At 40.9% G+C, this 16,549-nt stretch overlaps 1 protein-coding gene across 4 annotated transcripts in view; it reads right to left on the reverse strand.

Annotated features, from left to right (window-relative positions):
• Positions 1-482: 482 nt before the first annotated feature.
• Positions 483-16,549, reverse strand: part of IDE (insulin degrading enzyme) — a 120,072-nt gene continuing 104,005 nt past the window's right edge. For all 4 annotated transcript variants that reach the window (XM_039230225.1, XM_039230226.1, XM_039230223.1 and 1 more), the window contains exons 20-25: positions 9,786-9,953; positions 7,926-8,198; positions 6,637-6,698; positions 4,237-4,309; positions 3,459-3,526; positions 483-2,788 (exon numbers count right to left, since the gene is read on the reverse strand). In XM_039230225.1, the coding sequence (XP_039086156.1) occupies positions 2,693-2,788; positions 3,459-3,526; positions 4,237-4,309; positions 6,637-6,698; positions 7,926-8,198; positions 9,786-9,953 (740 nt within the window). In that variant the 3' untranslated portion in view covers positions 483-2,692. The remainder of the gene's footprint in view (positions 2,789-3,458; positions 3,527-4,236; positions 4,310-6,636; positions 6,699-7,925; positions 8,199-9,785; positions 9,954-16,549) is intronic.

Raw genomic sequence — 16,549 nt, forward strand, 5'->3', positions numbered from 1 at the left:
TCTTGAACTGCCCATCTGGGCCAGCTGGCAACCACATTAGTAGAAAGATGATCTTGACAGGGTGTCAGGGGCCAGGGATTGGACAAGATAACTGGCTAGCCTGCTGCTGGAGACGTGGCAAGAAGGTTCAAAACTAGCTGCAGAGGAAATATTTTGTTTTTCACCCTTTTTACTCTTCTTCCTGTAATGCCAAGGACAAATCTTTCTGGGTTTGGGGTCAGTGACAATACACACACCAAGGAGCTCAGCCTCTCACACGAAGCTTCCTTTGACAAAAGGAATCCACCCTTATGAGTGTGAAATTGACCCATTTATTTGACTAAATCACTGTCACCCAGATACACTCAAAGATTTTCTTTCAAAAAAACCAATTCACTGCTTTCTGCATTTGGAATAACGAAAGCAAGAAATACTGTCAAATCAGGGTGCTGAGGGGTAGGCCACTAACACTGTAAAAACAACACAAATGCAGACTCCAGAGGTTCAATTCAGGCAATTTATTGTAAACAGGATTACCCTAGCACTCCACCACACTGGCTGTGTCACATGCTCTCTCTTCCACATCAACTAGTCAAAAAGAAGACTTTTTTTTTTAAGTCACAAGTAACTAATAACTTAGTTTGTTTCCACAAATCTCATTTGCTAAGCACTGAGTAAATAGCAGTATCCGGGGTAGTCTGTTCCTGCTCATGGACTGCAGCTTGGACCCATTTCAGTGACTCCATTAAGTAGGCCTGAGTGATCCAACAGTAGCTCTAGATCCAATCTGGAAACCAGACAATGCTGGAAGACACTGAACAACAACCACAGGTTCTTGGAAGACTACATGAGATTCCTTTCAGATTTCTTCATGTGACTTTCTCGTAAAAATGACAGTTACATTTTACCCATTTTTTAAAAAGAGCTAAAAAGTACTCAATAGCACATCATTTCCCACAGAAAAGGTAGGTGGCTTATTTACTCTTACAGTGGTGGATTTAAACACTCAGGGCTAATTTTAGATCCCTCTTGTGTATTTTTGCAGTTTGATGAAAAGCTGCATAGTCTACAAATGCATAAAACCAGAAGGAAGTGACGCCTCACGCACCTTCTGATGGACAAAGACAGGCTTCATCACAAGGAAGCTCCTGAAGGTAGGGATAAAAAGACGGTTACAGCACCACATTTATCTGACGGTAGAAATGGAGCCCTGCTTTTGAAAGCAGCCTCCACAGTTGTGATTATATCATTCTTGCCCCAAATGTAGATTTGGAAAATGGCAAAAGTGAAAACTTAAGATGTTGTAAGACATGACTCTACAGAAAAAAGCCCTGGCAAATCAACTCCTAGAGAGGTAAAATGTCATGTGAAAATGCCATTCTTTACTTTGCCTGAGTTAGTGGACAACAGGGCCACTTACTGGTACTAGTGCCTGTACGTGGAAGTATATTCACAATTTCTCTTGAAGCAACTTTTAATAACAGTAAATATTTCAAAACAGCTGTTAAATCTACAGTAACAATTTCATCTAAAATAGTATCTCATGAAAAAAATATTTTTTAAAAGTCCACTCCAGTCATCATCTGTGTTTGTTATGTTTCTATTTATATATTCAAAAAATAACTTAACACTTAAGGCAATATTAGACTGGTAGCAAAAAGGGATTTTAGAGTCTTCTGGAGATCACACTATTTAAGAATCAAGGCTTTATTCTTTATACCTTCAAAAGGTGGCTTGGTACTTGTCTTTTAAATTCATAATGGGGCAAATATTTTGGTTCATACACTGATTGCAATATCATGGTAGTAAAAAGTTACACATATTTAGAATAGCTGATGTTGGAAAAGCATGTCACACACTCAGTGGGATCTGAAGTTGACCCTATGTATTAAATAAATACAACAAATGCTGTTGAGGGGAAAAGGTAAAACTGATGGAACACTGCAAACCAACTATGAACAAGAATGCCAATATAATTCAATCAGAAAGAAACAAATCACAGTAATCCTGAGAAATTCCGTTTGGGACAAAATTGATGTAGGGTAAGTCTATTTCTAGCATTGTAAATAAGTAGGGCATTCTAGGGTTTTCCAGCATTTTACTAGTTTGAATAAAAAACATGTTCAAATTTTATAAAAAGATTAAAACCATGCCTTATATAATCAGCAATTTCACTAATAAAAGAAAACTTTTTGCTTGTTCATTATCTGCCAAATGTTAATGTTCTCCATTGATTTACATGAAACCACCAAGTAGAAAGCAAATTTGAGAATCCAGTTTTTAAAAAGGTATTACCTTTCTAAAGGTTTTAAAGCCTTTTCTGTCAACCTAGGAGGCTTTTAGAAAAAAAAAAAACTAACATTTTCTTCTGACAAGTGACTATTTTACAGAATAGGGAAGGAAGGTTCTATAGGAATATCATTCATCATTTTAAGTACTGTTATATAAGGGAAATTTCTCTCAGTAATGAAAAGAAAGATTTTAAAATATTTAAGAGGCATGTATTTAAAAAATATTCTACATCTATAAGATTCTGTAATTTAATTACTTTGGATTTTTAATATTTCTACATAATGACATTTGATAACATGTTTTTTTCTGTTTGTCTGTCTGATAGTGAACCAGAAACTATGAAAGTGGCCAAGGTTGTTTTCCCTGCCCCGGGAAGACTCAGGGATGCATCCACTTGCACTCTCCCACCCTTGGGGAATCTTCAGAGTTTTGCAGCCATGAAGTTTATATGGGGTTTCACAAGGGGAAACAGTGGCAGACCACGCTTGAATTCGGTCATGTTCTGAATCACTTCAGGCTGCAAAGAAAAAAAGGTTTCTCTCAGTGTTTATAGCCTAAGAAAGCAGACCGAATAGGACATCAACTTTTTTTTTTTTTTTTTAAACATACATACAAGTTTCTACCCCACATTCTATGATCTGATCTTCCTGGATCAGCAGGGCCAGAGGGTCTATGCAAACCTATGGTGAATGTCCCCAGTGGGACCCAGGACCAGAAAGAAGACCCCTGGCCCTTCTCTGGGCACACAAGGGCTGGGACACCAGAACTGGCGCACACCGAGACCGCAGCAGAACAGAGGCTGATGTGCCCACCCAGCAAGGGCCCGGTCCCACTGCCAGTTTCCTCCTGCCAGTATATGCCAACCTTTCCAGAGGATTAAAGATATGCAGGCACTGGGGAAAGGTCTAGGTGCAGACGTGGCTGGAGAGGACTCGCTACAGAGTAACATAACTGTTCAAACTGGAAGCAAAGCAAACCAGGTCAGAGGCCAAGTCTTTCTGCAGATGACAAAGGCGTGACCCCTGGGAGCTGTCAGAATGGCGACCTCACATTTAAGGGGAATGTAAAGAAGAGCCTCAAACACCTGGTGACCTGAAACTTCTAGTGTTACGTGCCCTGCTGAACAAGTTCCTTCTATGTGGGAATCCTGTAACCATGCAATCTAACATGACATCTGTATTCCTTACTTGTGGCAAGGCTGGTGCTTGTGACAAATTTATATCATTTTGACAAGGGAACTCTCCAACCACAGGACCTGTAAGAAAATGAAAGGTTTACTGCTTACATTATAAACACTGGCATACAGGAGCAACTTAAAAAAAAACAAACAAACCAAAAAACTGAAACCGGACTCAGCTCATTAAGAAACTGTACCAGGCCCATGTCCTTCCAGGCCGCCTGCTCCCCAAGACCTCAACCTCGACTGCTTGTCCCCTCCAGAACCCCCCACGCTGGCTCATCATGTTCCCATGGCTATGCAGCCTCGCCTGCAGCAACGTGAGTGCCCACGTCTGGCCTCACTGGACTCTGAGGTTCTGACCATCAGGAAGGATTCAGTAAAACAACACAGAAGGCCAGGTGAGTTGATGACCGTGGAGTAAACCTCGGCCATTCAGAGACGGAAGCTGGGAAAGGCTGAGCGCATGACCTGTGCACCCTTCCTCCTCACATGCAGCGGCTCCACACGGCTTCTCTGAAGACGTCCTACCAGCAACTAGCTAGCTGTGTTTTCTTGTAAAGCCGTGGCCAGGATGGCACTGTGCCACCTAATGCTGGCCGTTTCCTCCACTGCCTCCTTTCCCTTTCCCCCTTAGTTTTGCTTTGATAGAGCAGACTCCGTTTCCAGTTAGTCCCCTTCTCAACCTCTTTACTTTCTGGTGCTCTTTAAGGGATGTATCTATGGCAAGGGAGAGCCATCATGTGCCCAAAAATATACTTTACAAAAAGTCCGTATTCAATACTTACAGGAATCCATTTCCCTGGCAAGAACATGGACGGATACTTTATGTCTCCTTGGGGCATCTACCGCCAACATTTCCTAGGAAGAAAGAACAGCAAGGTCACCATTCTGCCCCACTAAGGAACTTAAAATGAAGTACTCTTTTATGACTATGAAGAATCAGCTCTCACATAGCCAGAAACAGAAAAGATGTTTCCCCTCACTTAGAGTATTTCATTTAAACTCTATGAAAATTAGGTAAGGTAGGCAAGAATTACTATTAACCCCATTTTATGAGAAAATGGAGTCTAAGGATATTATATGATGCATTCAAACTCCTCCAGTTAAGAAGTAGCGGGGCTGGGATTAAAATCCCAGCCTAGTACTCATCGGGGTGTGACGCAGGGCCATGCCTAGTGATCACTCATGACTACAGAGGCAAAGGCCTGAGCTCAGTTAAGGGACAAGCACAATGCCTACTCCTCTAAGAACCGTCTTAGATTCTTCACCAGGGCACTACCATGGCTCCTCACCTACTAGAAGAGAAAGGAAGCTAACATTTATCGAGTCCTGCCTTGCATCAGGCACTCTCCTGTGTTAGCTCACTTGGTTCTCTGTAAGCTAAATGTCATGAGGATTGTGTTTTAGAGACACAGACTCTGAGATACAGGGAAGTATGATGACTTGCTTAAGTCACACAGTTCACAGGGATGGTATCAGAAAGCAAGGCCTGCTTTTTCTCTCCATTCCACCAGGCTGCTTTAAAGGAGTTCTCTGGGTCATACCATGAACACCAGGAGTGGTGAGTTGGCAGATCCTATGGGAAAGTGTCTCTTGACTTTTTCCTTAATGCTGGACCATTAGCTGTCTTTTCCAAAGGGAAGACACAGGTGTGATGAAGCTTCCCGGATTATACCCTCAGAGGGAGAGATCATCAGCAAAGGCAAATCGGGTCAGTAACGGTTTATGTGCAGTTGTTACAAGTCTGGTACTGTGCAGCTGCAATGGAAATCCTGAGGAGGCTGCACAACGAACCTGACCGTGGCTCCCTCCAGCTGGCAGACAGTCCAGATTCTCCCACAGGCCCGCCCTGGCCTCTCCAGCCCGTTTCAGAAGCTCAACCCGGGCCCGCCTCCAGTAACATATAGTACCTCATCTGAGATCGTCCATCTTACTGATCCCTTTTTACCCAATTATTACCCTCTTAGCAACCTTTATCAGAAGAATGTAACACCCTTTTCAGTTTCAGACTATTCTCAACTTCTTGAACAACTCTGGACAATCTCCATCTTTCTAAACATAAACCAACCAATAAACAAACTACATTTTTCTTGCAAACTATATTCTAAGGAACACTGGAGTCCCAGGAGATACTTCTAGGTCTTCTGTGGGGGAAAAACAAACAGGACCATGATGAATTTCTTTAGGGAGTTATGTTAGTCAAAATTAAATGTTGGGCTAAAGAAATCTTTACTATGGGGTTTCTTAGAACTTTTAAAATGCTAACATGCTCTCCAAAAATAGGACTAAAGAGTGTAGTCTTTCCCACACTTACATGGTGATGAAACCCTTTTTTGTAAGTGTCCCTACTAGTATCTTGTAGAAAACCAGTGTACCATGCAACACAGCTCAGGGAGTGATGCTCTAGGCTTAGTTCAAGCTTCGTAACAAAACTCATTTTTTAAGATAAGAAAGACTCAGTCTTACAATTGCTATTCTTACAAATTCAAGAATCAGGTACTACTTGTAATTCAAAAGAATAATAAAAGTTGTGGAGGCAAAGAAAAATCTTCACTGCTCCTGAAAACAGTAGAATAAGTTATATTAGGACATCACTCTTTTTAAATACCCACAACGAATAATGCCTTAAAGTGAATGCCTTAGAAACCAAAAAGAGCTAACATGATCACCCTTTCTTGCAAGTAACTGAAAACAGATACCTAACCTCACAAAGGAAATAGTCTTAAGCAATAAATAAACACAACTAAAACTTCTAATATCAATGAGGAAAACATTAAAGTATTCTGATTCAAACATTTAAAACCTGAGGCTGAGAATTACTAATGAATAGACAACAGCAATGGAGACCATTTATTAATTCTGCTAAGTGCCAATCACTTTACACACCTCAATTCAATTAATACTCCTAATAATCTCTATTTTGTAAGTGAACAAACGGAGGCTTAGAAGCTTAAGTCCCCTGGCTGAGGTCACAGAGCTATCTCGCTGGCGACGAGCCCATGGTGTGCATTCAGAAGACACACATGGCCCCGCTGCTGCCTCACCTGTAAAAGAACCTTCGGAGAAGGTGACCTGACTGAGGCTGCAGCTCGAAGCAGGGCACTAAGTTCAAAGCAGTAACGTACCACACAGCATATATAACATCTGCTTATGAGTTAAAATCTAAACATACATATTCAACTTACCTTGTAGAATTTGATGATATCTTCCTTGGTAAGTGTCTTTAAATATGCAACTTCTGTATTATCTGAAAAAGCAATCAAACAATAATTTACTAATATTTCCATCTTAAGTAGCCCAGAATACTACATTAAATGACAATACACTTCACTCCAATGCTCTTAGGTCTCCATAGTTTTTTTTTTTTTTTTTTTTTTTCTTTTCTGGGTGGTTTTCCTTATTTGTTTATTTGATATATTTTCTTCGTTTTCCTTTTTTTTTTTTTTTTATTTTTTTTTTTTTACAAATAGTTTATTGTCAAATTAGTTTCTACATAACACTCAGTGCTCATCCCCAAAGAGGTCTCCATAGTTTTAAGTGATCATCTGCTCACAAGTAGTCAGGAGATAAACATCAAGTAAGGAGTAAGAAGATATCCTGGCTCTCTACTTCTGAACTCTTGGATGTCTAGGCTACTTGTGGCAACTTTTCTAAGCCTCGGTTTCCTCCTCTGGAAATTGGGGATAATAACTACTTAAAGGGTCTGTAGAGAGAATTAAGGAAAATGATGAATGACAATAACACGATGCTGTTCATGTGGCAAATGCTCAATAGATGGTCAGTACTATTACCAATAACAGTGACTCCTACTGCTAAAAAAAAAAAAAAAACTACAAGTAAGGAGACTGAGGCCCCCCAAAATGGCGTCTTGGCCAAAGATCTTCAGCCTGTTGGTGTCAGAATGAGAACACAACCCAACCCGCCCCCCTCCCACCCCAACTTCTGGTGCAGCTTATCGCTCTGCACTGATTTCTGCTCTAGAAGAAAGGCCAAGGAAGGAAGTCAGTAAGCAGGAGGCTTCAGGGAGCACAACTGTCCCGTAAAAGCACGGACACATTTTTGGTGATTCCTACTGGCAGATGTTTAAAGCCCTGTGCCTCTAGGGAAGCACTTATCGCTGCAAAATTTCCTTTTTCTTTTTTCAGTGTTATGGGAAATAGATAACCACATGTCTGTGCTCAGAGTCTCAGGGGCACACTGACTGAACACAAAAACTGAAATTAGATTTATTCTTACTGCAGTATTATGAGATACAGGAAGATCCAGCTCTAGTTTTGGAGAAGAAAAAAAGATAAAGTTTCTAATAAAAACTGCTCTTATGTTAAGCAACAGTTCTTTAGAAGTGTGACACTCTACACTCCACCAAATTAGTAACTGGAAAATCACCTACAAAATGACCACCATAGAATGGCCATGGTGTCCTCCAATGTTACACTTATGTGCCATAAATGTTGGGACCCTAACTGTGCCTTACCTCTGTCGAAATTATATTGCTGGGAGATGATTTCCCCCCAATATTTAGCACACTCTGCGGACAGTTTCTTTGGTTTGTCTAGTCGACGAATTGCTAATGCTTGAATGTGTTTTTGAAAAGCCTCTTCTGTCATGTCCTCTATGGACTTCTCCATGGTGATTAAGAAAGCTTCCACTCGGCTTTCTAGGTAGTGAGGTGGCTTTTCTGACTGGATGATGAATCGTAGGCCCTGTATGCCATTGGCTCGACGAGGCCCACTGAAGACAATATAGCCTGAAACACAAACACCAGCTGATCAGGACCTCGGCATTTGAGAGTCAGGTCACTGTTAATCTTTCTTATCCTGTCAGAACAATAAAATCTACTTTCAGACTTTATATTATTCACCTCTGAAGGAACATTTAAGATATCCTAAGTTCCTAAGGAAAAAGCAGAAGAGTTCTCTGAAGAATAGTTAGAAAGTTGGGAGAGACTTTTTTCTTCTTGGGGGGTCATGGGGAAGGAAAAAAATCCTATTCATTGCTCAACCTCACAACCCATAACTCCTCACTGTCTGCTGGTTAATCACCCTCTATCTGTGTTAAAGTTATTCCCATCCCTAGGATATAATGAACTCATTTTCATCCCCTAACCATTGTTCCAGCTCTGTTTCCTTTCACATCCAAGTTCTTTATGTGAATCCATTCCCGGACCAACTGTATTCAGACTGAAAACCTCTAGAGCCCAACAGAAGGTCACACATCCATTGTCATCTTGTGAGCTCATGCATTACCACCCTTTGACATTTTTCTTAAAACTGAGCTTGCGCTTGCCTTGCCTTCAGCTGCTCTGCCCTGAACCACATCTCTCAGAGCTGTGGAGTCTTTGGGTCCCACTCTACTTCTGACGAAGTCACTATCTTCAGCATGACCTTTAGAGTCTGAAGACTCTCAGTAATACCACACTGCACTGCAATTATTCCTTTATAGGTCTGCTCTCCTGATAAGACTGTGAGCTCCTTGAAGGGGAGGACCATCTGTAATTTATCCATTTTCCATGACCAGCATCTAGCATGGTGCTTGTTTAAAAAATGAAAATACTTGGAAAGACTCACCCAAATCCTTTTTCACTGGTTCCCCCCAGTCATTGCTGGGGGTTCTTTCTTTTCTTATTGATTAAACCTGTCAGGATCTTGAGGACTTTTAATAGTGCCTAAAACTGCCTGAAACACTTTCTCAAAAAACACGGAGTACCTTCTATGGGGCCAGGCTCTGTCTTCAGGGAACCCAAAATTTCCCAAATTTAAGCTTCTCTGGATGGCTTGCTTCCCACCTTGCCACCCCTAATAAATAGTCTGCCCTTAGCATCCTCACCCCTACCCAAAATGTCCTCTTTATGACATGTATGTTCTGTAAACACAGTGTCTTCTCCTTAGGAACTGCTTTAATGTCCATGAGATGTTAAGTGCTTATTTTTTATTTATTTATTTTTTAATTAAAAAAATTTTTTTGGTTTTATTTATTTCTGAGAGAGAGACACACACACACACAGCATGAACAGGGGAAGGTCAGAGAGAGAGGGAGATACAGAATTTGAAGCAGGCTCCAGACTCTGAGCTAGCTGTCAGCACAGAGCCCAACGTGGGGCTCAAACCCATGAACCGTGAGATCATGACCTGAGCCAAAGTCGGACGCTTAACCAACTGAGCCACCCAGGCACCCCAAGTGCTTATTTTTTAGAAGTGGATTTCCCACAAACAAGGTTTCCACAACAGCAAGTCTGCACCACCATGCAAGAGGACCAAACACGTGGAGCATGTTTTCTGAGGACAGTGGTTGCTCAAGGTCTATGGTACCAGGCCGGTCCCCACCTCCCTCTCACCCAGCTGCTCCTTGGTACGCAGGGTGTTGAAGCAAGGCTCAGAGATGATCTGACAGAACAGCTCTAGAAACATATTCTCTGAGGTGCTCTGCATGTCTGTCTGGTAGTATATCTCGATGCCACAATTATTGTGAACTTCATTCCTCTGCTGATACACAAACCATCCTCCTAGAAAGTTTCAAAAAGAGAACAAACATATTTAGGGTTTAATAAAGTCAATGTTTTGTCTGGCTTTCTAAAGCTGTCCAATTTGGTTGGTATTTTTTTTGGCAATTCCAAACTGTAATTAAATTATTAAGAATGCCAAAGTCTGTTAACTTACCTAAGGTATTCCTAATGCAGCAATCTGAACTTGGCAGGCCCTCAATAAGCACTCATTGAATTTAAAGGGCAAAGAACTTACAAAAGACCCATTTATAGCTAAGTATTAATGCTAAGTAAAATACACAGTTGATACAATGTACAAGCTAGTGTATATGCTAAATCAGAACTAGCTAATATATATAAGAACCTCAATGGAAACACCACTTATTTTTTAATAACATAAAAAAAGTTTTTGAAATTACTAGGTGTGCCTTTATTATCTTGCAATTTTATTTAGCATTTTATTCTCAATAGTGTTTACCAACACCCACACTAAAGGTCATTTCACGAATTTATACAAATGTATAAAATGCTTAGAAGAAGTAACTTAGCCTAACACCTAACTTTAGAGATGGAAATTAAGCCCATGAGAAGGGGGATGACTTGTCTACAGACAACAAATTGGAAGAGTGGAGAAGAACAAGGACTAAAACTCAGATGTGTTGATCAAATATCTCATCAGAGTTACAACCAGATGATCATGCTTTAAACAATTTGATAATTGGGGGTGGGGGCAAGATGGCGGAGAAGTAGGGAACTCCTTACATTGCACTCGCCCCCATATCTCACACAGAGAAGGCCTGAAGCCATAGGAACCCTTACAGAATCCAGGACTTTGGGAGGAAAAGGAGACAGAGTCCGCTGAGAAAACCTTCTAGTATGAGTGCGAACTGGGGAAGATAAAATCGGGCCGGAACCAGAGACACAGAGCTATGGGGGCAATCCCCCTCTCTGGGGAGTTTAGAGGAGAAAGAGAGTGGCCGAAACTACTCAAGACACTGTCCCTGTCGCTGGGGAACAGAAAAACCTCCGCTCAGGACACAGAGGGACCCGGTTTCCTGCTCTCCAGCTGACCCTAGGCGGGACGCACCCGTCCCAGGCGACCCCCAGGGAAATTGCTCCCGCTCGCCAGCTCAATCTGGAGGGGCCACGCAGCAACTGCGCCTTTGTGCTTCTGGCTCGGCTGGATCCCTAGAGGGGAGGCGAAGGGCTTAAAACTGGGAGATTTGCCCGTGAGTTCGTGTTTTGGGTGAGGGGACACAGAGGTACCCGGTTTCCCACTCTCCAGCTGACCCTAGGCGGGACGCACTTGTCCAAGCGACCCCTGGATGAAAGTGCTCCTCGCTCGCCAACCTGACCTGGAGGAGACGGGAGCAGCGCTATTGGCTCAATCGCCAAGGGGGAAAGCAAGAGGCTTGGGACTGCCCTGAGGGGATCGCCTGCGAGTTTGTGTTTCCGGCAATTTCAGTGGGGCGCTCCGACTGAGATGTGGAAATGAGGCCTGGCCTGGGATACAGACCATGGCCACCTAGGAGGCGCCCCGGACACAGGGAGTTTACACACCCAAAAAAGTGAGTTGCAGCGTTTGGTTCACGAAGGGACTAGAGCGCTGCCACTCTTCTCCCCACAAATGCCAAGGCAGGACTCCCGCAGGACGCAATGGATCAAACCACGCCCATCCCTGCTAGAGAGCTGCCCTCCCCCCCCCTTTTTTTTTTTACCAGAGCCTGGGCAAGACCAAAATGGATGCACTGCCCTGATTAATTGTGGTCACTGGCTTGCTTAAACAGTCACATTTAATCCATCCTCTAGATGTAAATTCTATACCTACCTACCTTTTCATCTCTTTTTCTCTGGACTAATCAGACTATATAGTTTCTCTGGATAGCGTCATCGTCATTTCTTTTGCTTCTTCTCCAACCATATTCCACTCTTTCGCTCTTTGAAAAAAAGCTTCTTATCCCTTCTGCCTGCTCACTTCATTTCCAATTTCGCCTCATCCCCGCCCTGTCATTTCTCTCTCTCTCTATGCTCTTCAACCAGCACTGCATACACCCGGCTACTTATTTGTAGCTGGGAAATCTGGTTATATGCTTTAAACTGTTCTTTGTCTATTGGGTTTCCTCTTTTTTCCTTTTCTTTTCTTTTTTTCTTTTCTATGTATTTTTATTTTTTATTATTCACCTTTCCTCCTCCCTTTTTTCTCTTAACTTTTTCGTTTTCCCTTTCAGTTTGCATGTTTGTTGGATTTGTCTGTGCGTTTGTGTGCCTTTGTTCCCTGTGTGTTTGTCTATCTGTTTTCTTCTCCAGGACTATCTCAAGAAACAAGCCAAAGTACACATGGTGGAGAGTCCCAAATACCACTACAAGTAGGAAAATAAAATAACCAAGGTCTCAACAAGAGAGACCAAGAGATACCATTCAAAGAATAATTTCTGGAAGGATAGGCCCTGGACAGTTAAAGAGTCTTCTTGGAAACAGCAGTGCTCACAGGTGCAGAGAACATAACAAGCTTTTAAAACTAACAAGATAGAAAGCTAACCAAAATGATGAAATGAAAGAGCTTTCCTCCAAAGAAATTCCAGGAAGAACTGACAGCTAAAGAACTGCTCAAAACAGACATAAGCAACATAACTGAACAAGAATTCAGAACAATAATCATAAAATTAATCGCTGGGCTTGCAAAAAGCATGGAGGACATCAAAGAAACTATGGCTACAAATACCATGGAGATTAAAAATAGTTATGATGAATTAAAAAATGCGATAAATGAGATACATAATGAACTGGAGGCATCCAATGCACGGATTGAAGAGGCAGAAAGGAGAATAAGTGATTTAGAAGACACTATTATAGAAAAATAAGAAACCGAGAAAAAAAGAGATAAACTGATCCAGGAACATGAAATAAGAGTTCAAAAGCTCAGCGATACAAAAAAATGGAACAATATCCATATCATAGGAATCCCAGAAGAGGAAGAGAGAGGGAAAGGTGCTGAAGGAGTCCTGGAACAAATTGTAGCAGAGAACTTCCCCAACCTGGGGAGGGAAGTAGACACTGAAATTCAAGAGGCACAGAGAACTCCCCTCAGACATAATTTGAATCGATCTTCTGCACGACATATCATAATAAAAATGGCAAAATACAAGGACAAAGAGAATTTTGAAAGCAGCTAGGGAGAAAAGGGCCCTAACATACAAAGGGAAACCTATCAGAGTGGTGACAGACCTATCTACTGAAACTTGGCAGGCCAGAAAGGAATGGCAGGAAATCTTCAATGTGATGAACAGAAAAAATATGCAGCCAAGAATCCTCTATCCAGCAAGCCTGTCATTCAGAATCGAAGGAGAGATAAAAGTCTTTCCAAATAAACAAAAATTGAAAGAATTTGTCACCACTAAACCAACTCTACAAGAAATCCTGAGGGGGACTCTCTGAGGGAAATGTTGCAAGGAACGCAAGATGCTAGAGACACACCACAAGCATGAATCCCACAAATGACACAATGACTCTAAACCCATATATTTCAATAATAACACTGCATGTAAATGGACTAAATGCCCCAATCAAAAGACATAGGGTAGCAGAATGGATAAAAAACCAAAATCCATCTATTTGCTGTCTACAAGAAACTCATTTTAGACAGGAGGACACCCTCAGATTGAAAGTAAGGGGATGGAGAAATATCTATTATGCTACAGGAAGTCAAAAAAAGCTATACTTATGTCAGACAAACTGGACTTTAAGGTAAAGACAGTAACAAGGAATGAAGAAGGGCATTATATAATAATTACAGGGTCTATCCATCAAGAAGAGCTAACAATTATAAATGTCTACGCACCAAATATGCGAGCACCTAAATACATAAAACAATCACAAACAGAAAACAGTCTTATCAGTAAGAACGTGCTAATAGCAGGGGACTTTAATACTCCACTTACAGCAATGGACAGATGAACTAGACAGAAAATCAATGAAGACACAATGGACTTAAATGACACATTGGGTCACATGGATTTGACAGATATATTTAGAAGTCTACATCCTGAAGCCATGGAATTCACTTTCTTCTCAAGTGCGCACGGCACACTTTCCAAGATAGATCACATACTGGGACATAAAGCAGCCCTCAATAAATATAAAAGAACTGAGATCATACCATGCACACTTTCAGATCACAATGCTATGAAACTCGAAATCAATCACAGGAAGAAGTCTGGAAAACCACCAAAAACATGGAGGATAAAGAACAACCTACTAAAGAACAAATGGGCCAATCAGGCAATTAGAGAAGAAATTAAAAAATATATGGAAACAAATGAAAATGAGAATACAACAATCCAAACCCTATGGGATGTGGTGAAAGCAGTCCTAAGAGGAAAGTACATTGCACTCCAGGCCTATTTCAAGAGATTAGAAAAAGCGCAAGTACAAAATCTAACAGCACACCTAAAGCAACTAGAAGGAGAGCAACAAGAGCACCCCAAGCCTAGTAGAAGAAGAGAAATAATAAAAATCAGGCCAGAAATAAACAATATAGAAACCAAAGAAATAGGTGAACAGATCAATGAAACCAAGAGTTGGTTTTTTGAAAAAATAAACAAAATTGACAAACCTCGAACCATGCTTCTCAAAAAGAAAAGAGAGAGCACTCAAACAGAGAAAAATATGAATGAAATGGACTGATTACAACCAACCCCTCAGAAATACAAGCAATTATCAGAATACTATGAAAAACTATATGCCAACAAACTGGACAAATTAGAAGAAATGGACAAATTCCTAAACACACACTTACTACCAAAATTCACACCGGAAGAGTTAGAAAACCTGAACAGACTCATAACAAGTGAGGAAATCGAACCAGTTCTCAAAAATCTCCCAACAAATAAGAGCCCTGGGCCAGATGGCTTCTCTGGGGAATTCTACCAAACATTTAAAACAGAATTAATACCCATTCTTCTCAAACTATTCCAAAAAATAGAAATCGAAGGAAAACTTCTGGACTCATTCTACTAAGTTGGCATCACTTTGATTCCCAAGCCAGACAGAGAGCCAGCAAACAAGAACTAAAGGCCAATATCCTTGATGAATACAGATGCAAAAATCAACAAGATACTTACAAATCGAATTTAACAGCACATAAAAAGAATTATCCACCAAGATCAAGTGGGATTCATTCCTGGGTTACAGGGCTGGTTCAATATTCGCAAATCAACCAATGTGATACATCACATCAACAAAAGAAAAGATAAAAATCTTATGATCCTGTCAATAGATGCAGAAAAAGCATTTGAGAAAATACAACATCCCTTCTTAATAAAGACCCTCAAGAAAGTAGGGATAGAAGGAACTTATTTAAACATCATAAAAGCCATCTATGAGAAGCCCTCGGCTAATATCATACTCAACGGGGAACAACTGAGAGCTTTCCCCCTGAGATCAGGAACACGACAGGGATGCCACTCTCACCACTGCTGTTTAACATAGTGCTGGAAGTCCTAGCATCAGCCATCAGACAACAAAAGGAAATAAAAGGCATCAGAAATGACCAAGAAGTCAAACTTTCACTTTTCGCAGACGACATGATACTCTACATAGAAAACCCGACAGATTCCACCAGAAGCCTACTAGAACTGATCCAAGAATTCAGCAAAGTTGCAGGGTACAAAATCAACGTACAGAAATCGGTTGCATTTTTATACACCAATACCGAAGCAAAAGAAAGAGAAATCAAGAAACTGATTCTATTCACAATTGCACAAAACCCCATAAAATACCTAGGAATAAACCTAACCAAGGATATAAGAGATCTGTATGATGAAAACTACAGAAAACTTATGAAGGAAGTTGAAGAAGACACAAAGAAATGGAAAAACATTCCATGCTCATGGAATGGAAGAATAAATATCGTTAAAATGTCTACTACCCAAAGCAATCTACACATTCAATGTAATCCCAATCAAAATTGCACCAGCATACTTCGTAAAACTAGAACAAACTATCCTAAAATTTGTATGGAACCACAAAAGACCCTGAATAGCCAAAGTAATATTGAAGAAGAAAACCAAAGTGGGAAGCATCACCATCCCAGACTTTAGCCTCTACTACAAAGCTGTCATCATCAAGACAGTATGGTATTGGCACAAAAACAGACACATTGACCAATGGAATAGAATTGAGAATTCAGAATTGGACCCAAACATATACAGCCAACTAATCTTTGACAAAGCAGGAAAGAGTATCCAGTGGAAAAAAGCCTCTTTAACAGATGGTGCTGGGAGAACTGGACAGCAACAGGCAGAAGAATGAAACTAGATCATTTTCTCACACCATACACAAAAATAAACTCAAAATGGATAAAGGGCCTGAATGTGAGACAGGAAACCATCAAAACCCTAGAGGAGAAAGCAGGAAACAACCTCCTTGACCTCCACCACAGCAATTTCTTACTTGACACATCCCCAAAAACAAGGGAATCAAAAACAAAAATAAACTATTGGGACTTCATCAAGATTAAAAGCTTCTGCACGGCAAAGGAAATAATCCATAAAACTAATAGGCAACCGACGGAATGGGAAAAGATAGTTGCAAATGACATATCAGATAAAGGGTTAGCA

The sequence above is a fragment of the Hyaena hyaena genome, unplaced genomic scaffold, assembly GCF_003009895.1.
Source record: "Hyaena hyaena isolate Hyena2069 unplaced genomic scaffold, ASM300989v1 scaffold_44, whole genome shotgun sequence".
Classification (NCBI taxonomy): Eukaryota; Metazoa; Chordata; class Mammalia; order Carnivora; family Hyaenidae; genus Hyaena; species Hyaena hyaena.